The 21483-nt window shown below is 53.5% G+C and overlaps 8 protein-coding genes across 8 annotated transcripts; 4 read left to right on the top strand and 4 right to left on the bottom strand.

Moving 5' to 3' along the window:
- Positions 1–113: 113 nt before the first annotated feature.
- On the bottom strand, positions 114–2896 carry T310_9372 (DNA mismatch repair protein; the record flags this gene model as incomplete). Its single annotated transcript, XM_013468162.1, has 3 exons — positions 114–1975; positions 2025–2428; positions 2490–2896. 3 exons carry the CDS (start codon positions 2894–2896, stop codon positions 114–116), a joined length of 2673 nt encoding a protein of 890 aa, XP_013323616.1.
- A 762-nt stretch (positions 2897–3658) lies between these two features.
- Positions 3659–4912, top strand: T310_9371 (uncharacterized protein; the record flags this gene model as incomplete). The annotated part of the gene is made up of 5 exons (XM_013468161.1): positions 3659–3721; positions 3782–3889; positions 4013–4309; positions 4376–4454; positions 4503–4912. 5 exons carry the CDS (start codon positions 3659–3661, stop codon positions 4910–4912), a joined length of 957 nt encoding a protein of 318 aa, XP_013323615.1.
- A 385-nt stretch (positions 4913–5297) lies between these two features.
- Positions 5298–6350, top strand: T310_9370 (Dihydrodipicolinate synthetase; the record flags this gene model as incomplete). The annotated part of the gene is made up of 1 exon (XM_013468160.1): positions 5298–6350. The coding sequence occupies one exon, from the start codon at positions 5298–5300 to the stop codon at positions 6348–6350; it is 1053 nt and encodes a 350-aa protein (XP_013323614.1).
- A 624-nt stretch (positions 6351–6974) lies between these two features.
- T310_9369 (Dehydrogenase) lies at positions 6975–8410 on the top strand (the record flags this gene model as incomplete). The annotated part of the gene is made up of 5 exons (XM_013468159.1): positions 6975–7131; positions 7215–7284; positions 7347–7630; positions 7693–8213; positions 8336–8410. 5 exons carry the CDS (start codon positions 6975–6977, stop codon positions 8408–8410), a joined length of 1107 nt encoding a protein of 368 aa, XP_013323613.1.
- A 268-nt stretch (positions 8411–8678) lies between these two features.
- T310_9368 (Alcohol dehydrogenase) lies at positions 8679–9905 on the bottom strand (the record flags this gene model as incomplete). Its single annotated transcript, XM_013468158.1, has 2 exons — positions 8679–9683; positions 9717–9905. 2 exons carry the CDS (start codon positions 9903–9905, stop codon positions 8679–8681), a joined length of 1194 nt encoding a protein of 397 aa, XP_013323612.1.
- A 2524-nt stretch (positions 9906–12429) lies between these two features.
- On the bottom strand, positions 12430–14448 carry T310_9367 (Chitin synthase activator (Chs3); the record flags this gene model as incomplete). Its single annotated transcript, XM_013468157.1, has 3 exons — positions 12430–12500; positions 12551–13176; positions 13322–14448. The coding sequence occupies 3 exons, from the start codon at positions 14446–14448 to the stop codon at positions 12430–12432; spliced, it is 1824 nt and encodes a 607-aa protein (XP_013323611.1).
- Positions 14449–15202: 754 nt separating this feature from the next.
- Positions 15203–16011, bottom strand: T310_9366 (uncharacterized protein; the record flags this gene model as incomplete). Its single annotated transcript, XM_013468156.1, has 3 exons — positions 15203–15508; positions 15546–15777; positions 15872–16011. The coding sequence occupies 3 exons, from the start codon at positions 16009–16011 to the stop codon at positions 15203–15205; spliced, it is 678 nt and encodes a 225-aa protein (XP_013323610.1).
- Positions 16012–18768: 2757 nt separating this feature from the next.
- On the top strand, positions 18769–21474 carry T310_9365 (Chitin synthase F; the record flags this gene model as incomplete). Its single annotated transcript, XM_013468155.1, has 1 exon — positions 18769–21474. A coding segment is annotated over one exon (2706 nt), but the record flags the coding sequence as incomplete, so codon positions are not given.
- Positions 21475–21483: the final 9 nt, after the last annotated feature.

Raw genomic sequence — 21483 nt, 5'->3', positions numbered from 1 at the left:
AGCGAACCTCAACCAGATCTTCGATACATCCATCCCAGCCGCACAAAATTAATTCCTAAATACCATCAGCTTATAAATATATGCAAAAAAAATAAATGCAAAAAACAACAGATTCAGTCAGATGCCCTGATAGCCGCGTAAAGATCAAACTGTAAATCGGGGACGCCGTCCCCATCTTTGGCGCGATATTTCTGTCGAATCAAAGCCGCCAGTCGAGCTTCCCATGTCTTGGCGATGCTCGCAAGATCTGGCTCTGCAAAGGCGTCGAACCCAGTTCCGGACCGGGTGTAGGAATCAACCAGTCGTGCTCGTCTGTACGACTCTGACAAGAGGCCCAATGGAGCAGGCCGCCGCAGCGCAAGCTCGTGGGTGTCGAACCCGTCTGGGATCTTCTCCAGTGGAAGCCGGCCAGTGTGGACGCGCTTGATCTTGAGCCTCGTGCCGGATGCTTGCTCCGTCTCCTGATGGCGCATGAAGTAAGCTCGAGGGTCGTTACGGTCCAGACTGGGGACAAGCTCGGATTCAGCTGGAGAATCGTCCGCCTCTGCCGTGCTTGTGTTTGCGCCGGCTGTCAATGCAGCCCGCGCGGCAAGATAACGGTTTTGATGCGGAGAATTCGAACTGAGTTGACTGTTACTCGGCGCACTTGAATCTCTGCCGCTTCGCATTTGTTCCCGCCGAGAGAGGATCGCTGCTCTCTTCCGCCGCTCAAAGTCAAGGGCGTCCTCCAAGTCAGACCCATTTTCCTGACTTGGAGGCTGATGAAGCCGAGATGACCAGCGTTCCAAGACAGGAAATTCCTGGCGTCTTTCATTGGGTTCAGCTGAATGAGGGTCTTCCAGTTGGCTGGAGTAGAGATCTGGCGATGTGGAATTTCGCGCTATAGGAATCTTGAATGGTTTATGCACGCCGCTTACGGGTCGGATATCACCACTCGAGTCAGGTGGATCAAGTGCTTCACGGAGCTCCTCGCTTCCTGACCTGTCCCGATTTTCTTCCCTTTGATCAGCGACAGTTGAACTGCTTGAACCTCGATCGAGAGAAACCTGTGTCGTCTTTTTAAACCAGGTATCAAGGGCCCCATTTCCATATCGTTCTCTCGCACGCTCCCTTGCTGACTTTGCTGACAGATCCAGACTTGGAACAGCAACTTCTCGAGAGATCTCTCTAGCTGATACGAACAATGGTGAGGTGCGTGTTTCCGGAGGCGAAGACGAGCTCGAGGTTGAATATGACGGACTGGCCAAAGGCGGACTCGCAGAGACTCGTCGATTCCTCTCCACACGACCTCCACCGGACTCTCGACGAACTGGAGCTACCAACTGGCTTGGCCTCTGCGTAGATGCGCTTTGAGACCGAGGAAAGAAATGCGTTTTTGCGATCGTCCAAGGGTTTATACTATTCCGTTCTGCTGACCTCTCGTCGCCTTCGACTTCGGATGAGTTTCCCACATCCCTCTGTTGCGAATCATAGCTTGGTTGTGGGGTTGGTGCAGGGGCACTGGTTGTTGAGATTGCTTCAGCGTTGATACCTGTCTGCCTTTCACTGGCCGTAGGATGTGAGGACGGTGGAGAGGCCGGAAATTCCATAACTGGCTTTCGAGCCATCAAGAGACTGAAGTCATCTTTTCCTGCTGTTTTCTCCGCAACTTCCTGGACCTTCTCATTCTCGTCATCCACTTCGCCGTACACGTCTTTGAACAAGCCCTCTGCGAGAGATACAATTATCTGAGGGTCCGCGAACAAGACATCATCCTTGGCAGGTTCGATATTGGCGTCGTAGCTCCCCCTGGGGCATTCAATATGTAGACAGAGAAACGGATCCGAGAGAGAAGCAGAGCTTCCTCGAGCCTTTGCAGCGGAACGAATGTACGTTTTGAAAAGCCTAGCAATCTCTTTCGGCGTGCCCCTCGATGACGATACAGGTCGACCGTCGACAGAGATGAACTGTCCGGGGTTACTGAGTTCGGAGAAATCTGCATGCCGTCAGATAAATCCGCCTGGAGAGGACAGGTATATAATTACCAGCATCGGCCTTTGGCAGGAAGGCCACCAGTCTGTACGACGTATTTGCATTGTCGTCGAAGCTGGATGCCATTTCTTGGCCTTCGTCACGCGCCTCAGATGGCCATTCCTTATAGATACACTGAGCAGCGACTTCAGCACCGACGACTTTCAGTGCTGCATCGGTGAGACTCGCATTGGGTTTAGGCGCGTAGATCCAGTTATTACTTTCAATCTTACTTTTCAGGACTTTTAAAGACAGCCTCGTGGAAGGCTTCGCAATCGCATACGATTGTAGCAATTTCTTGATTTTCGTGAGCGTCTTTGAAGCGTTCTTCAACGCCGTTTGTCTCCTGACTGGGATATGCTTGAGAAAATCTGCTACACGGACAGTAGTTCCAACTGGATGGGATGCTCGTTCATTGCTATACAGCACAAGGTTAGCTTATTCCCATTTTCTTCGGCATTCCAAAAATGAAATAATACCTGGTTAATTCACCCCTCCGGTCATACTTGAGCAGCGACCCAACAACTTGTGACTGGGTCCTGGTATATATAGTGACTGAACCGGCCATTTCAGCGGCGCATGCAAGGGCCTCTCCCCGAAAGCCGAGGGATTGCCCGCCCACATTTCTTAAATCATCCAGGGTCTGTATTTTGCTCGTGTGGGCGCGCTTGCACACCGCCGCATGGTCCTCTGGAGCAATGCCATGACCGTTGTCTTTGACCTGGATTACATCGACGGTGTTTTGGGAAATCTCCACTGAGACGGACGAAGCAGATGCATCCAGGGCATTGTCCAGGAGCTCCTTGACGACAGAGGAGGCATCGGACAGCACTGAAATTGAGCCAATTGCCTGCGCAGTGGATGGCGGGAGAGCAGCAATTGGCATGTCTAGTGCCGTTCACCTGGAATCAAGCATCACAGGATCAGACACCAAGCGGCTTTGCCATCAAGTTCCAGTGGGGCAGTGCAAACGACGAGGTGATGGCTAGCTGTAACAATGTTCTCCGAGAGCTTTCGGATGGTTGCGCGTTCCGTGTCAGAGAACGCGTAGTCAGCTGACCGCAGACTCATCATGCCTACCTAGGTAGGGTGAGTATTACCAGCGTTATCTTAAGTGGCGATCTAGTAGCTTGATTAGATGGAAATACATCTGGAGAAAATTTTTCAAACGTCGATTTGATCTTTGGGCTGTAGTTGCTGCACTGTCTCAATGTGTGCCTTGGGCTGAAACATTCTTCTGCCTGAGGCATGAATGACTTTAAGGCATCAAAATTAGTCACATCGCCGGATCTTCTTCGCACTGCATGGACTCCGAACTATGATTGCAGTGCCGACAGGAATGGCCGATAGCTGATGCAATGTCTGCTGATTCGTTCTCTATATCGCATCTTGCGATCCCAGCAGTTTGTATACTAATTTCCTTTCTTGCCTATACTTCTCAATACCTCTTCTTATACCTCGAGCCAGCCCCGCTCAGCAAGGATGAACTCTGGAAGTTCAATGGCCTGGTGGCCTGTATTTGGATCTGCTACTATCGAGCCTGTACTGTAGACCCGGGGCATATTCCAAAAGACTGGAAACCGTCGCATGTCCAGGGCGACGAGGGCGCCTCTGCTCAGGAGAAAGCAGACGCCTCGGTTCGGCAGCGATGGTGTCGGAAATGCGAGGCCTACAAGCCGCCAAGGGCTCACCATTGCAAAACATGCCAGAGGTGAGCGTTTTTTTTGTTCTATTCATATACTTGAAATGCTCGTCTCTGACTCGAGTCTAGATGCATTCCCAAGATGGACCACCATTGTCCATGGACGAGGAATTGCGTCTCGCATTTCACATTTCCTCACTTCGTCCGCTTTCTGTTCTATGCCGTCGTCTCGATGATGTACCTTGAGTCCTTCCTATTCACCAGAGCTGCTGTCATCTGGGAAAATAGGAACTTGCCCAGTGTAATGACCCATTGCTGGCCATCTTCGTAAACAGAACGATACTAACCAGATCCTGACAGTACCTTGGTCCAAGTATCGCACAGCTTACCCACCTGTTTCTTCTCATCGTGGTCAATAGCGTAACGCTCTTTGCCCTTTTCATTCTTTTGGTGCGCACATTGTGGTCATTGGGCACTAATGTCACCACGATTGAGTCGTGGGAAATTGAACGACACAAGACTCTCCTGAGACGAGCCCGCCATTTTGGCGGCTATCTCGAAGGTCCGGATGGCATCAAAATGAGAATTCAAAAGCAAGAATTTCCCTATGACATTGGCATCTGGAACAACATCAAGGCCGGGATGGGCAGCTCCAACGTGAGTGCATTGCAGCTTTCTTCTTGTTCACTTTGTCCTGTCACTGTCTGACAGTGATGCATACAGATCTTGAGCTGGTTCTGGCCATTTGCAGCGACTCCTGGGAGAGATACCGGGTTGTCATTCGAGGTAAATGGCTTCGAAGGTTTGTCACCACCGTGCTCTCAGAAACCTGTGTTGCTGACCCCGTCAGATCCTGGCCTATCCTGGCCCCCTCCAGATCCAGATCGTATCCCTCGAAAGCCCAGATATATGGACATGGGGGATCCATTTCCAGTGCGACACTTCGACTCTGCACAAGAAGAGATCGAGGCCTTCAATCAGCGACAGAGGGAAGATATGGAACGGAGAAGTGGCGGCTTTGGTTTGCAGCGACGAAGAAAGTTTCACGAAAGATATGCCGAGCAGGACGCAGAGGGCGAAAACTCATTCCAGGATGATGATACCTCCAACGAAGGTGAAGAAGCCTGGAGAAATGCGGAGGGTGACCGTCTGCAGGACTTTGGGGTGGATGAAGAGGTTGAGTTTTATGACGAGGACGACATCCCTTTGGCGGAGTTGATGAGACGGAGAAGGGAGCAGCAAGCTCAAGAGAGCTATTGAGCGTCGCAAAGTATGGATATAGTAGTTTTGTTTCCTTATTACTCCACACTTTCCTACATTCTTCCCATTTGATCTTGCGAACATCTCTTGTAAGAGTCCAAGTTGATTTGAGATGAACTGCCCGTGTTTATATACTCTACAGCCCCATACCATGTGCTTTGTCTACTGTACATTTTTCTCTGCTTCTCATCAAGGATGCTGATTTTCTCGTTTCTCGACTCGAAAGTACCACCATCTCTACCTGCGTCATCATTTCCCACACATGACGTATTCTAGATTATTCAGCATATCACGATTTTACACTCGACACTCCATCATAAGTTTTTTTTAGAGAGCATATAGAAAAATATATATATATATATACCAACCCCCGAACGCTTTCCTCATGTCGTGCAGCGACGTGACTGACATCCCATCCCCGGCCGAACAGAAAGACCGTGCCTCGACCGGCCGCCCCTTACCGGCCAACGAAAGCTCCTACCAACCCCAGCTTTCAGAAACCTTCTCCGCTGCCACTGCGAGCGACCAGGAGATTCCGCGGCATTCTCTCAAGCCCGGGATCTACGTCCCCACCCTGGCCTTTTTCAACAAGGAGTCGGAAGCCCTGGACGTCGACACCATCGCCAAACATGCCGTGCGCATGGCCGAGGCCGGTGTCGCTGGGATCCTTACGCAGGGCACCAACGGCGAGGCGGCCCATCTGTCCCGGACGGAACGCAAGGTCGTCACCAAGACGACGCGCGATGCGCTGAACGACGCAGGATACACGGATCTCCCCATCGTCGTCGGGTGCGGCGCGCAGTCGACGCGCGAGAGCATCGAGATCTGCTACGAGGCGCAGTCCTCGGGCGGCGACTTCGCCATCATCCTTCCTCCGTCGTACTACAAGGAGCAGTACCGGCGCGAGGAGCTCCGACAGTTCTTCACCGACATCGCGGACGCGTCGCCCATCCCGATCCTGCTCTACAACTACCCGGCGGTGGCAGCGGGGATCGACCTGGACTCGGACATGATCGTCGACCTGGCGCAGCATCCCAACATCGTCGGGTGCAAGCTGACCTGCGGGAATACGGGGAAGCTCAACCGCATCGCGGCCGGCACGAGGGCGGCGACTCCACACGACCCTGCCTCGGGGTTTCTGTGTCTAGGCGGCAGCGCGGACTTCACGCTGCAGGCCCTGATCGGGGGGCGGGTCCGGAGCCATCTGCGGCCTGGCCAACGTCACGCCCAAGGCCTGCGTCCGACTGTACGACCTCTACCGGACCGGGGAGATGGAGGAGGCGAGGAGGCTGCAGGCGGCTGTCGCTCGGGGCGACTGGATCGTGATCCAGAGCGGCATCATGGGGACCAAGAGTCTGCTGCAGCATTTCCTTGGTTACGGCGGATTCGCGCGCAAGCCGCTGCCACGGCCGACGCTGCAGGAGACGGTGTCGAATAATGAGAATTTGCAGGAGTTGATGAACATTGAGATGCGATTATAATCTGCCTCGGTTGCTGAATTGTATTAGGATATCTAAAATGGATTATCAGTAATCGAGTTCATTAAAGTTCAATAAGGATGAGGATGATATTATACTGACTCGGGGCGTTACTAGTAGAAGAATGGCAGGTGGAGCAACGTCAGAACTGCCAGTCGGGCAATATCAATCAGTAGTGACGCTGGAGCAAAGTTGCAACTATTCTCGAATTGCAACTAACTAGTCTGGAGATTATATCGAATCGCGAGGCGTCGGCGTGGGATAGCGCAAGACCCCGCTGCGGGACATTCTTGTTATCGCGCAGGCTAGTAGTATTAGCTGGATGCACCATGGGCCCTGGCTATGGCGAGCTGCTAGATGGAGCTGATTTGTAATTGCAAGAATCAAATCTGGACAGTATATTAGTTGATCGAGATAATAAGCCTCCAGACTCATCGCTGTCCCTATACAAACCATTCGATACCGCTTATCAACTGCTTACCCCACCATTCCCTTGTCCATCCCAAACAATCCTCACTCCATTGAACCGTCATCAAGCTTGGCAGGCACATAACCATTTGACCAGATTCGAGCTCTGCTGAACCATGGGAGAGGCCGCACGCCCGCAGGAGCATCTGCTCATCCTGCTCCCCGCGTCGGTGCCAGATGCCGTCATCGACGACCTGCGGAGGAGCTTCCCCAACATTGAGATCACGCATCTGCAAATCGGCCTGGACGAGACGGTTGACGCCGTTCCAAGCGGTATGGCTGGCGAAATTGGAATTGGAACTGGATGCTGCCTGGACGAGCAACTGGCTGACGCGTTGCAATAATGCTTCCTGCAGAGCTGCTCGAAAGGACGACTATCCTGGCCACCTCGTTCCGACACGTGCCGACTCCGCAGCAAGTTCCCAAGTGCGTATTGCGTATCAACAACTGCAATGGAATTAGGAGAACTGCTGACTGATGTCATCCAGTCTTAAACTCCTGCACTCCTTCTCCGCTGGCATGGACCACCTCCTCAACGCGCCCCTCGTCACCGACACCAATATCCCCATCACCACGAGCTCCGGCATCCACGGCCCACCGATCGCCGAGTGGACGATTCTGAACTGGCTCGTGGCGTCGAAACACTACAACGAGCTCTACGAGGCGCAGAAGAAGCACGAGTGGAAAAAGCAGACCTCGTTTGCGACGAGCATCGAGGACCACGTGGGGAAGCGCGTGGGGATACTTGGGTATGGGAGCATTGGACGACAAAGTCTGCCATTCCCGTCCTGCACTGCTGAATCGCTGAGGATATGCTTGCTGACTTGTGGCTAGTCGGCCGCGTCGCTGTCGCGCTGGGCATGAAAGTCCTGGCCTATACGGCCTCGCCTCGCGACACACCCGAGTCGCGCCGTGACAAGGGCTACATTGTGCCCGGGACAGGCGACCCAGACGGGACATTGCCCATCTCGTGGCACCACGGCACAGACAAGGAGTCACTGAGGGCATTCCTTGCGCAGGATCTGGACCACGTGGTGGTCTCTTTGCCGCTGACGCCAGCGACGACGCACCTGCTGGGTGCAGAGGAATTCGCCGTGCTGTCGTCGCACTCGACGGGCACACGCAAGCCGTTCATCACCAACATCTCGCGCGGCAAGATCGTCGACCAGGACGCGCTCATCGCCGCGCTGAAGAACGGCCAGCTGAGCGGCGCCGCGCTGGACGTGACGGACCCGGAGCCCCTGCCGGCAGACCACCCGCTGTGGGACGCGCCCAACGTCCAGATCAGCCCGCACATCAGCGGCCTGGGGAAAGAGTACTTTGCGCGGTCGCTAGACGTGCTGAAGGTGAATCTGGTGCGGTTCGAGAGGGGGAGCCGTTGATCAACGAGTTCAAGCGGAAGAGGGGATACTAACCAGATATAGATTGTTGTGAGCATCGTTATATTCTTGTTATGGCTGATGCTGTCATATAGTAGATATATATTTTGGCCAGCCGTATAGAATTGCAAGGCTATCTATTGAATTCATTGAATGCGTACGTTGGTTTCTAGTTGAAAATTTCTTTACTGACTTGCTGAAAGAGATCTTCTGTTCACTGAAATAAGATACAGAGGATTTTCCTACTTATATCAAGTCATTAAGCATATACTATCAAGTGCGTGCAACAACCGAGTAGAGCAACGATCATGTGCAGAGTCATGTGCAGGGTCATATGTCAACGCAAGTTATAATTCGACCTCACGACTGCTTCCACTTCTGCCATTCCATTCCCAAACTACTCGACTGACTGACCGACCACGAACAGAGCTGACGACACGACTAATCCTGCACCCCCCGAATCAACGTCTTGATCCCCTCCCCCCGTCTCGTCGTCTCCCACGCCTCCGTCGCCTTCTCAAAGGGCAGAACCTTGGTGATCAGCGTCTTCAGCGGCGGGATCTTCCCTTCGCACGCCAACGCAATAGCCAGCTTGTAATCGCCCGGTCCGTACCGGAAGCAGCCTTTCACCGTCAGTTCGCGGTTCGCGACCGTCGTGATGGGGAACTCGACGATGTGTTTGCCTAGCCCTGTCTGGATGAATGTGCCCCCTGTGCGGAGGACATAGATGCCCGTCTGGATGCAGGGTTCGGCGCCTGTCGCGTCGATGACGATGTCCGCGCCTTGGAGGCCTTCCTCTGTAGGGGAAGGGGAAGCCGTGTCTGCGCCTAGGTCGTGCAACTCGACAATCCGCTGCGCGTTTTCCTCGGACGAGAGGCTCGCGTCGGGCTTGTATGTGCCCAGACTGCTGCTGCTGCTGCTGCCGCCCAGAAACTTCTCTGCGAACCGCAACTTCTCCTCGTTGATATCGACTGCGACGATCTTGCTAGCTCCGAATTCTCTCGCCACTGCCGCACAGAGCAGCCCGATTGTCCCCGCGCCAAAGACGACGACCTGGTCGCCGGGTGTCACACCGACCTGCCGCGCCGTATGGACAGCAACAGCCAACGGCTCGATCAGAACAGCCTCGTCGAGACCCAGTCCACCATCAGCAGGAATCTTATAGACGTAGTCAGCGGGCAGCTTGAAGAACTTGGTCAGCGTGCCATGGCCGACAGGCGGATCGCCCGCGAAGCGCATCTCGGGACAGAGGTTGTACCGGCCAGCCTTGCAGCGGGGGCAGCGACGACAGGGGTATCCCGGTTCGAGAGCGACGTGGTCGCCCGGCGAGAGGCCCGTGACGTTGGGGCCAACCTCGTGCACGATTCCAGAGGCTTCGTGGCCCATGACGAGGGGGCGGTCGGGCGAGACGTGTCGCTTCATGCCGCCGTGGAGCCAGAAGTGGACCTGTAGCAGCAAGCAGGGCAGTCAGCTATGTACATCAGAATGCGCAAGCTGGAGCTGGAGGTGTACATACATCACTCCACAAACACCCGTATACGCAACCCGAACGATGACATCGTCCGGCTCTTCGATTTGAGGAATTGGTCGTTCCTCGTATTTTGCCTGGCCTGGTCCGTAGAGGAAGAGGGAGGGGTTCTGCATGGAGGATATTGATGCTGCCGACATTTCTGTGGGCTGTCTCGTATTGTCTGTCTGTAGTTTGGATGAAATTAGCGACAGTACTAACTACATACGAGACGGACTCACGATGAACAAGCAGATAGTAGATAATAATAGAGATATATGCCTGCTTGCTCTCTTTCTTGCTTGCTTGTCTGCCTTCCTGTTATGTCACTAAAAGAAAATTGTTATTCAACAGGCCAAAAACAAAAACAAAAAAAAAGAAAGAAAAGAAAAGAAAAGAGAGAGGGAGGGAGGGAGGAGATGGAGAGAGAGCAAGCGGGGCTCAGTACCTAAAGCAAGTAATATACCTATTTAATAATATGGAGAGATATTACAACAACTGCAACTGCAACCAACGTAAGAAATAATAATTTCAACGACCTTGGTATTTATGTATGTATGTGAATGTATAGTATTGTTCCGTTAAGGTAGGTAAGTAGGTAAGTAACTAATTAATGAGAAAGGGAGGTATATCTCTGACTCCCTTCCACCAGCGGAGAGTATATATAATTATAAATCTAAATAAATATTATGTTATACGAGGGTTAAGAAGAGAAAGCTAACCAGTCGGGTAAATAAACAAACACTACTACTTATTAATATAATAACAAGTACGTAATAAAGGAAGATTTAAATCTGGACCGTCTACTCCTTAAGACTGGTTACGTCCCACCATCTATCATGTCTATTTAAGTTATCATTTCCCCGCATTTTAGCTGGGCCTGGAACCCGACATACATACATACATACATACATTACACCCGGAGTATTTGAGGGACTCGGAGAAACTCCGACCTCTATTTAGCTTATGGTTAGTTGGATGGATGGGTGGGTGCGTGGGGGCGGGGCTAGGCCATCAGATCAGAAGATCAGATCAGGAGATCAGACTGTATACGGAGTACAATCATCTATCTCCCTCCTAGGAGATAAGGTAAGACAAGATACTAGATAGAGGTCGAGTATAGTTTTCTTTATTTATTTCTATTTATATTTATTTATTTCTGATTCGATGGATAGGATCTACAAAGAAAGGTGTTTTTGTGTTGATTATTGATTGCCTGACAGACAAGATTAAACGCGGTTAAATAACATCACTCACCGACTCAGTAACTCCTACTGAATTAACACCCAATAATCATGCTAGTGGTAATAGTAGTAGTAATATCTGAAATTTCAATGCCACAGCCTATGTATGTCCTATGTCCTAGGTACAGTACAGTACGTGCAGTACATATGTTTGTTGTTTGTTCGCTGTGTAAAAACTTAAAACTTCGACAGAATCAAATGGAGTCAAAAAAGTCAATGAGACAAAAATTCCAAGATCATGCATGCAATATTTATTCTTTTTTTACCCCCAGTCCAATTAAAATAGAATAAAATAAAATCAATAAATAAAAAAAAAGCAGACAGACAGACAGACAACGCCAAACAGGAAAAAGAAAAGAAGAAAAAACTCTGCAGTTTGGACTCCGGATGCAGTCAATCATCATGTGGAGGATTCGAGGACTCGAGAAGAGAAATTAAAATAGTAAGGAAAAGGAAAGAAAAGAGGTTAAAAAATTAGAAACGCTCGCTCGCGCCCCAACGGGCAGTTAGTTGTTGCCCTGATGAGATGAGATAGTGGCATCACTGAAAAGCAAGAGGGAAAGAAAAAAAAAGACACCAGCCTCTGACATGCATGCGTGCTCTCTTCTCCAGGAAGGTTGGATGGAAAGAACAGACAGAGATTAAGTAAGAAAAAGTCAACAAAGCAGATGATCAGATGATATGGATATGGATGGATATGCCGCCACTGAACCAACCGCCGGGATGATGTCGATGACTTGTCTCTCAGTCCAAGGAATGATCGACTTCGACATCGACTTCGACATCGACTTCGACGTCGACTTCGATGACGAAATTCTATCTTGATGGTTCGTCGTCGAAAAAGAAATGAAATGAAAAGCAATGAAAAACAATGAAATATTGTCTTCTTCCCTCCAATGGAAAATGCAACAAGAAAATGTGAAAAGTGTTGTTAAATAGGTACAACGTCTGAACCGGCCTATGACATATGCTGCTCGAGGAAAGGAGATCAAAAGAAAGCGTATTACAGCCGCAGAGCATGACGGCGTCAAGGCGATTGCGAGGAGCCTTAGATAATGGCTTGCTGACGCGGCTTAAAGCGGTTATCGCGGTCTGCGCGACTCATGGTCGGCCTGGATTACGAGTCGAGAAGACGATGCAGACAATGACCGGAAGATGCACCGAGCCGACGACAGACGTTGGTCGACCGGCTTTATTAAAACAGGCCAAATCGCTTCTTGTTACCTTTCTCGTCTGAGCAAATCGTTAGCTCTGTTCGATCAGTCACAGCCAGCGCACCCACCTTTCGCTTTGCCTCGCTTATCCTTATCTTTCCCTCGAATTGCGCCTGCTGCCGCCAGGGTAGGATCGGCGCCCTCCGACGCCGCCTGGATCGCAGCTAGTCGATGTTTCGCTCTTTCGTCGCCTTGGTCGGCCGCCTTGACATACCACACATTGGCTTCTAGAGGATCGCGACGGCAGCCGATTCCCATCTCCGTAAAATGCCAACTGCATATTGCGCCTTGGCCAAGCCTGTTTACCTCAGTCAGAATAGTCCTTAAGAATGCGTAGATGGTGCCTACCTAATTCTGCAGCTTGTCGCGCCCACTCATATGCCTCATTCTCATCCTTCTCCAAGACCGGTTCTGCTCCTACCAGATACCACGCACACAAAGCCATCATGGCCTGCGGATGTCCCTTCTGCGCGGCTCCAGTGTAGAAATGAATGCTGAGAGCCGGATCGCGGGGACAGTTGAGCTTGCCATGTTCGTACGCATCTCCCAGCCGGTAGCTCGCTTCTACGTGGCCCAATTCCGCGGATTTCGTGAAAAGCTGCGCGGCATAAGACGGGTCGGGAAACACATCGTCCCCGAACCCCGTCTCATGCAGCAGTCCGAGCTCGTACGGCCCGGAGTTGTACTGGTAATCGGCCGACTCGGCGGCCCGTTTCAACCACTTCACGCCTTCGCGGTACCGTTTCCCCAGACCCATGTCACCGGACAGACAGGCACGGCCCAGACGAAGCATCGCTCCCGGATGCTTCTTGGACGCTGCTTGGCGGTAGAATTGCACCGCCTTGGAACCGTCGACCCTGCATCCCCAGCCGAACTCGTTACACAGACCTGCCCGATAAGCAGCCTCGGCATGTCCGTGTTTGGCGGCGGCAACGAAGAGAGGCAGTGCGCGGTCATAGTCTTCCTTCCCTTTGCTAAAGAGCCCTGACGCGTAACCATCCGCCAGATAGTACTGTGCATAGGGATAGCTCCGGTCGGCAAGGCGCTGGAGAATGGATCGAGCCTCAGAGAGCAGGCGTGCTCGCGTGACATCGGGATCTTTCTCCCCCGATGCCGTACTCGAGCCATCGTCCAAAGTCCTTCATCTCCTGGATCGCGTTGACCATGAAAACGGCGAACTCATACTGGACCGCAGGATCGTTGGTCTTTTTCACATTGGCCAAGTACATTTCGAACGTTTGCTTGTGGCTCAGCAGAGACACATTGTTCCCAAGTGACATACGCAGATGGGCATTGTTTAGGCCGGCAGGGGACGGCGACGGTTGTGGATATGAGGCGGTGAGGAGGTCGACAAAGGACGACGTCGGCCGGACATCTGGAGAGGCCGCAGAGTGGGAAGATGGGGCGCGTGTATGCCTACCGGGGGAGGGATGCGGCGAGCGTCCACGGCCGCCGAGATCAGATACGGAGGAATACGCCGAGTTGGGTCGAGGCATCCCACCATAACTCGCCCGGCCTGGCGCCAGATGTTGGCTTGAAGAGGCGAGGTGTTCCGCCGACGATGAACCGGAATACGTCCCCATCGGCCCGGAGGCCTTTCGACTGGTAGGCTCCTCGCGGAGATGGTGGTATTGCAGAGGTTGGTATTCCATGGGCGGTGACATGCTATCGAGACTGACATCGGACGCGTTGGACGGACGTTGGTTTTTACTGGATGTGTCCTGTCCAGCGATAGATTCCCCCTTCTGACCATCATCTCTGTCATTTGAACCTACTAACGACCAAGACTCAGTGCTGGCAGAGGCGTGTCTGTTCGCACGAGACTGAGGCGGAAGAGAATCCGTTCGGTGGGGGAATTGGACTGCGGCATCGTCAGATCCGTGGCCAATCGCCTGGGAGATTCCCATATTCGACAGTGCCTCGACGAGAGAGGGTGACCTGCTGTCAGCGTCCCCGGGTCCCTCAACCATGACGCTCGAGGCCTGGGGAATCTCCGCCGGGTTGTCGATCTTCACTGGAGACAGGGGTGACTTCTGCATATGCGCATTCCCATCGACCTGGATCGGAGCATTCGGAACGGGTTTTCTACGGATTGCTGGCTTCGAGGATCCGGGCGACCCTGGTTCTGCACCAGGCGGAGGTGGCGGAGGATCTGATGGCGCTGGAGGCGGAGGAGAGGATCGAAGGTAGACCGGAGGTGGAGGGGAGATGGGCGGGCGAAAGGCGTCTGTATCTGGACTGGCCATCTTGAGTGTATGAATCAGATTTTTCTTTGGGTCACTGGCCAGGTCACAGCCCAAGAGAAAGTCGTGATCGGTCGGGACGTGTTCTCTAGCGAAAACGGGTCTAGATCATAGAGAGGCAAGCTCTGTCACCAGACAGCGTGCTTGAACACTGAATCGAGTATCTGCAGCGAGACGAGTCTTCGACTGGACCCTCATGAATGCTGAGAAAGCAATAAAAGACGATGGCGGGGGGGGGGGAGGGAATGGTTACTGCGACAGGGAATGCTGCCGGGCGGTGACTACCTGCGTGTCGATGACATGATCAGTCGACTATCGTCCATGCAATGGCAGCAGAGTGTGAGCGGCAATCCAGGCGCTCTCCTCCAATTTCACACGAACCAGAAAAATCCCCGAATGGACTGCCTGCTGGGAAAAAAAAATACAGCAACAAGAATCTAGGCAGAAGTGGACTGCCTCACCTGCACCCGGTATCCAACCCGGTGAGAACCTCCTCCCCGTGGTCTGTCGAGGCTCTCTCTTTTTCTTTTCGACACTCGACCGTCCTCTGAGCCCGTTCTTCCGCTGAAGCGCTTCCAAGACGATGTCGAGACTCGAGAGCGGGCGGCGAGATGAGGTTGTCTTTTTGGGCCCGTGGAGCAAGAGACGAGCGCCGATGGCCGGTTCGGCCGGGGATCAGATTGACCAATGCGGGATAAGTCTAAGTTTAGCTCTTGCAGCCAGCCTGATGACTGCGGCTAGTCTGACGGTTCTGTCCCTAGACACGGGCGTGGTGCATGCAACTGGCCTGCAACAAAGGAATGCAGTAATGGCCGAGGGGTGGTGGTGGCTGGTTCAGTCCGTCAGCACCAACACACCAGAGGCTCTGGCGTCCCTGGGTACGTTCCTCAGGTACAAACGAGTCCTCCGCCCTCCATGCCCATGGAATGGATAATGAATAGGGAGTGAGGTCAGCCGTGATGCACTCGCCTGTGGCTCTCCTGGCTGCCAAGCACGCTGGGGCTCCACCGCGTGCCCGGGATGGATTGCCCGCCCACGTCCCCTCTTGCTGGCATCCGGCAACCTGTGGCACAGAAATAATGCCTTCACAATTGAATTACGAAAGCATGGTCGCTCATAACCTCCCAGACTCCTTCTCGAGCTTTTCTACGGGAATAATATGAATTGTCGCGGGCACCCTTGCCCTGCTCAGCGGAGGCACCGCCGACCCATCCGGCTGTGATGGATGTTACCCACCAGAGAGCTATTGATCGTTTATTTAGCTTTAGCAAAACCCTGCCAGGCTCCACGGCGAATCGCCTCACTGCGAGATCCAATACGGGAGAACACGAGCTTATGAGAAAAAAAAGGTAGCAATATCGAAGATCAAGGGTTCTGCTACTGCGGTGCTGTCCTAATTACTAATTACTAATAGGCAGTTGACTACATCTGAGCCTCTTCTTCATGCAGAGTTACTGCGTCGTATTTAGCTGCCTCGCGAGGAGCGGTGAAGAGGGGAGGGAGCAGGAAATAGAACAGCTTAGAGGACAGGAAGCAAGACAGCAAGCAGTAGAGATGATGAATCATGAATGGTCCTCCAGCACCGTCGCATTGGGGTCTGCATGCACACGGCTGGCATCATGTAGGAGTGGCTCGGAGGGGCTGAGACAGCAAGTGGGATCTGACTAGTTTTCCGGCCACGTCGAGGGCTTGGCTGTCCCAGACACTGCAGGTTGCCTCCAAAACCTATCCAAGGGACTTAGAGACACGCGGCGGAGTAATGAGCTGCAGATGTCTTACCATCAGCCCTAATTATAGCGACAGGCAAATTCCTGCCCATGTGAAAATGCCAAAAAGACTAAATCGCCATGGCTCAACTACTCCGGACAGACTTGGACAATGGGCATTGTTTTCGGAGACAATAACCCATCCGGTCGGATGCCGTGTACGGAGTAATATTTTACCTTGGTACCGACTCCGTCCATCCGTAGAGTAACTAATCAGATGAACATGCCGATGTTCACTTGTTCCCCACAGATGCCATCTGCTCCAGCGATCGGCTAGCCTTTAGGGGGCACTGTCCCTGCCATTGGCCATCGGGGATCGGTTCTGCTAAGAGTGCTAAGCTGCTACGGTGGGCTGGGCTTACACACGCGTCCTGTGTCCATAGATAATGCTGAGATGATGATATCAGTCAGCCCTATGGCGTGGGTGTCTTTGACCTTTTTTTTTTCTTTTTCGCCGGTCGGGTCCTACTAAGCCCGAGATTTCTGGGCACCGATGACGTCGGGAGGCCGAGTTAACCATTGTGCCCTTCCCGACTGAAATATTCTTGACCCCCGGCCGTCCGTATTGCGATCGACGAAACTATCCGCGGCTGATGATGTCAGTCAGAATCGAGTCCCATCGCGATTCATGATTGAAATGGAGAAGCACAATAGACATAAAGGGGCACGTAGCACACTATGGCATTGTGGAAATAGTCGCGTGCTGTCGTGATGTGGTGGGAAAATGACCAAATCCATGCATGATGCGAGGCTTGATTTCCGCAGGGGTAAAACACACAATATTTCTGAAAATGAGCATAGATTACGGGATGAGAACGTGATGGGAAATGATACGCACACAGTAAATGGACTGCTTGTAGCCTCATCATTGGAGACACTACTGACGGCCCTTGTACTGGATCATTGGATGTGGTAAATTGGTGCTGTTGAGGATGTCCCTAGTAGTTACCGAGTAGTTGGAGATCCCTGGTCCTAGGCTTGGAGTACAACTAGTTATCCAAATAGTGAACGCACTGATCGATTCGAAGGGAGAAACGGAGAGAGTACGGAGTAGTTTGTTAGAATTATTGATAGATGCGGCTCTGACAGGTCCAACTGGTAACTCCGTGGACGTGTGTCAGCGCGTATCTTGGTGCTGCATTCCTTGGCTTGCGGGTGGCAGCTTGGCGTCTTGGTTGACAGCAAACGCGAAGACGGGGAGCAAACAGGACAGAGGCAATCTTAAAATCAGCCAGTACCATCGACTCTAGCTGGAGTTGACGTGAGTTCTCATATGGAGTACCTGGTGGCTGATGCAGAAGATGCAAGTCAGGCCGTGGGAATCGCCGGGTCTGGCCCGGATCTGGTTGCATCACTGGCAGTCGCTCAAAATAGCAGGCGCGCCCATGGAACCAGCAGGCGCCCTGGCCAGCCCGGTCAGGTGACTGGCGGGCGCGGCCAATGGCAGGCGGCGGCCACGCAGCAGCGCTTCGCGGCGATTCCACGGCGGACGAGAAACAAACAAATCAAACTGCCCGGGCAGGAACCCCACTCTGCCCGATGGGCCAGTGAGAGCCGTCCACAGGGGTTCGCTCCCGGAACTCACTCGGGCTGGCCTCCCCCCGTTCGCGATGGGTTACTGGGGAGGCTCCGGGGCAGTGCCTGGCACAACACACCATGTGGGGAGGCAAACATCATAGTAATAGTAATCGCAGTAATAATGGATAGTGGTTTGGTGCCACAGGAGAGACTGCCAGCAATCCGTGGACACAGCGGTCCTCCGTCGCGTCTCTGACTCGCTGGCCCTACGACACCCTGAAAATCGCTATTGCCTCGAATCCCCCATGATGCGCATCTTCGCTACCCAGTATTGACTAGCTGAGCCCGCTCAGACGCGGCGTGAGCAAAAAGCGCCATTCCCCGTAGCGCTGCCTGTGTGTTGTTGACTTGTTGTCTGTCTCACTCTCTCGCTGTCACTCGCCCCTCCAGCAACGTGACCTGGCCTGGCCTGGCCCCGTCTTCCTCCAACTCCTGCGTTGCATCCTCCCAGGCAGACAGGCACCTTTCGAAGGTATCCATCCCTTCTGTCTAACTACTGCCGCTCGCTGAGGTGCCTGTGGCCCTTTATTTTCCGTCGCTCGCTTTCAATCCCCCTTCCCGTCACTTCGCCCGGAAGGGAGCTCGCCCTGATCGACCGGTCGGGCGAATCTCGCCCCTTCTCGCCATTCGATCTCTCCACCTGCCGTTCCATCTTTCGCTGGTTGAGACCTGGAAATAATCGCTGTCTGCCGCGTGGAATTTCCTGGCCTTTTCCTTCGATCGCTTGTCGAAAAAGTTTCTGGTGCTGTTGGTGGAGGGGGATACTGCCACGAATACGCATCTTTCCGGCTTGATTGCGAGCTTACAGATACATGACCGTGATCTGGAGTCATTATCGATACGGGGATCTATTTTTGGCTTTCCACGCCTTGAATGGTTCGACGGCACTGACAACGTGCTAAGGTATGTTGCCCGTGTCCCGTGGAATGCTGGCGACCGCGATTAACATTTTCGGCGGCTGCATCTAGAAGAACTCAATATGTCCCTCCCCCAACGTCCTGCCAACGCTCCATCCCGCCACGAAGAACCCCAACCTGGGTTTCGGGAGTCCTCGAGACGGCGTCGCCGTGATATCGAATCAGGCGGATATACAGACCTGCCTTCGTCGCCCTATTCTCCCCGAAGACACAGTCACCAGACCTCATCTTCCTCCGTTGGCGCGGCTGGCACGCGAGATGTTGAGCAAGGGGATCCAACATCCCCGGGTCGAAAGCGACATTTGGTCCGTCCGGAGAGAAATCGAATCGATCGAGATCACCCCAACTATCTATATCGACAACATGCCCAGAACATGCCGACCTATCCATCGACGACCGGGAACGATCCCGTTGTCGAGGGCCACGGCGAGCCCGAGACAGGCAGTACTGACAGCTCCGACTTGAAAGGCGACCGAAAGGCTGACCTCTATGGGAATCTGAATAAGCCCATGGAGCGGATCGAGCGCATGCCGAGCAATAAGCGCGAGAGGCGCAAGCTGTCTCGCAAATCTTCCAGGGCGCTCGATTCAGAGGAAAAGCGGCGCCAGAAGGCCATGGAACAGGTTCGTCCCCCCAGCTTGTGGTATACCTACTGCGCCATCGTCACCTTCTGGGCCCCCGACTTCATCCTCAAATGTTTCGGCATGCCCAACAAGGAGCAGCGTCGAGCCTGGCGCGAGAAAATGGGGCTCATCGGAATCATCTTGCTCATCTGTACTTTTGTCGGCTTCTTGACTTTCGGTTTCACCCAGACGGTTTGCGGCACGCCTCCGGTTCGTCTGAAGGTCAACCATGTCGACCGAGGGTACATGATCTTCCACGGTCAGGCCTACGATCTGTCCGAGTCCAAGCATCCGGCCGCGGTCGGCATCCCCGCCGGGTCCAACGTTCTCTACGACTTGCCACACAAGTTTGGTGGTCAGGATGGCAGCTTTCTCTTCCAGAATGTCAACGGCGCCTGCAAGGGCCTCATCACCCTCGCCCCCGGTTCGGACGTCCCCACCAACAGTAAGGGTGACCTCGCGTGGTATTTCCCCTGTCACGCGTTCAACCAAGATGGCTCGTCGGAGCCGAATTATACGATCCCATATTATCTAGGGTATGCGTGCCATCTCTCGGCCGATGCCCGCAACAGCTTCTACAGTCTGCGCTCCTCAGGCGACGTCTACTTCACGTGGGATGACTTGAAGAACAAGAGCCGCAACCTCATGGTGTATTCCGGAGACGTGCTCGATCTGGACCTCCTGCGGTGGTTCAACAAGTCGCAGGTGTCGTACCCAGCCCGCTTCGATGAACTGCGGCTGAACCCCGACGTTCGGGGCACCGACGTGACGTACGCCTTTCAGTCCTCGGCCGACAAGCAGATGGGCAAGTGTCTCCAGCAGATCATCAAAGTGGGCTCCATCGACACCGAGACGGTGGGCTGCATCGCTTCGAAAGTGGTCCTGTACGTGTCTCTGATCTTCATCCTGTCCATTGTCATCGCCAAGTTCGTCATGGCCGTCCTCTTCCAATGGTTCCTGTCGCGCAAATATGCCCCGTCCCGGACGACCATGTCCTCGAATCCCAAGACGCGCGCCCAGCAAATCGAAGACTGGTCGGACGACATCTATCGGCCCGGCCCTCGTCTGACCGAGCCGCCCGTGCCGGACCGGACGAGTAAACGCGCGAGCTTTTTGCCCACGACCTCTCGATTCTCCAGCCCCTACGCGGTGGGTGGCGGGAAGCTGCGACCGCAACCGACGACGATGGCCAGCCAGAGTTCCGGATCGCGTTTGCTCCCCACGGCCTCCACGTCCATCTATAAGCTCGGTCAGAACAGTAGTGGAGGCACCGTCAGTGCGGATGGCATGTCCCGTCACCATCCCGCCGACAGCCGAACGAGCTTGATGCTGTCGGGAACGGATCAACGTCAGTCGACTCTCGTCGGTTCCAACGAAGGTCCGGCGGGATTCATCCACGAAGCGGTTGTTCCCCAGCCTCCGCCAGACTGGCAGCCGTTTGGTTTCCCATTGGCCCATACTCTCTGTCTGGTGACCTGTTACTCCGAAGGTGAGGAAGGCATTCGGACGACTCTGGACTCGATCGCCATGACCGATTACCCCAACAGCCACAAGACCATCATCGTCATCTGCGATGGTCTGATCAAGGGCAAGGGGGAGGAAATGTCGACCCCGGACATTGTTCTCGGCATGATGCGTGATTTTTCCGTGCCTCCGGAGGAAGTGCAACCCTACTCGTACGTCGCGGTGGCCACTGGATCGAAGCGACACAATATGGCCAAGATCTATGCGGGATTCTACGACTACGGGGAGACGTCGATTGTGCCACCGGAGAAGCAACAACGCGTGCCCATGATGGTCGTCGTCAAATGCGGCACTCCGGAGGAGGCCACGCAGCCCAAGCCCGGCAACCGCGGCAAGCGTGACAGTCAGATTATCCTGATGTCGTTCCTGCAGAAGGTGATGTTCGATGAGCGGATGACGGAGCTGGAGTATGAGATGTTCAACGGGTTGTGGAACATCACGGGCATCCCGCCGGATTTCTACGAAATGCTTCTCATGGTGGATGCCGATACCAAAGTCTTCCCGGACAGTCTGACGCACATGGTGTCTGCCATGGTGAAGGATCCCGAAATCATGGGTCTCTGTGGAGAAACGAAGATTGCCAACAAGGCGGATAGCTGGGTTACCATGATCCAAGTTTTCGAGTATGTC

This window comes from Rasamsonia emersonii (genome assembly GCF_000968595.1).
Source record: "Rasamsonia emersonii CBS 393.64 chromosome Unknown ctg1118621762114, whole genome shotgun sequence".
Lineage (NCBI taxonomy): Eukaryota > Fungi > Ascomycota > Eurotiomycetes > Eurotiales > Trichocomaceae > Rasamsonia > Rasamsonia emersonii.
The sequence above is the reverse complement of the archived record's forward strand: the minus strand, read 5'-3'. Positions and strand labels throughout refer to the sequence as shown.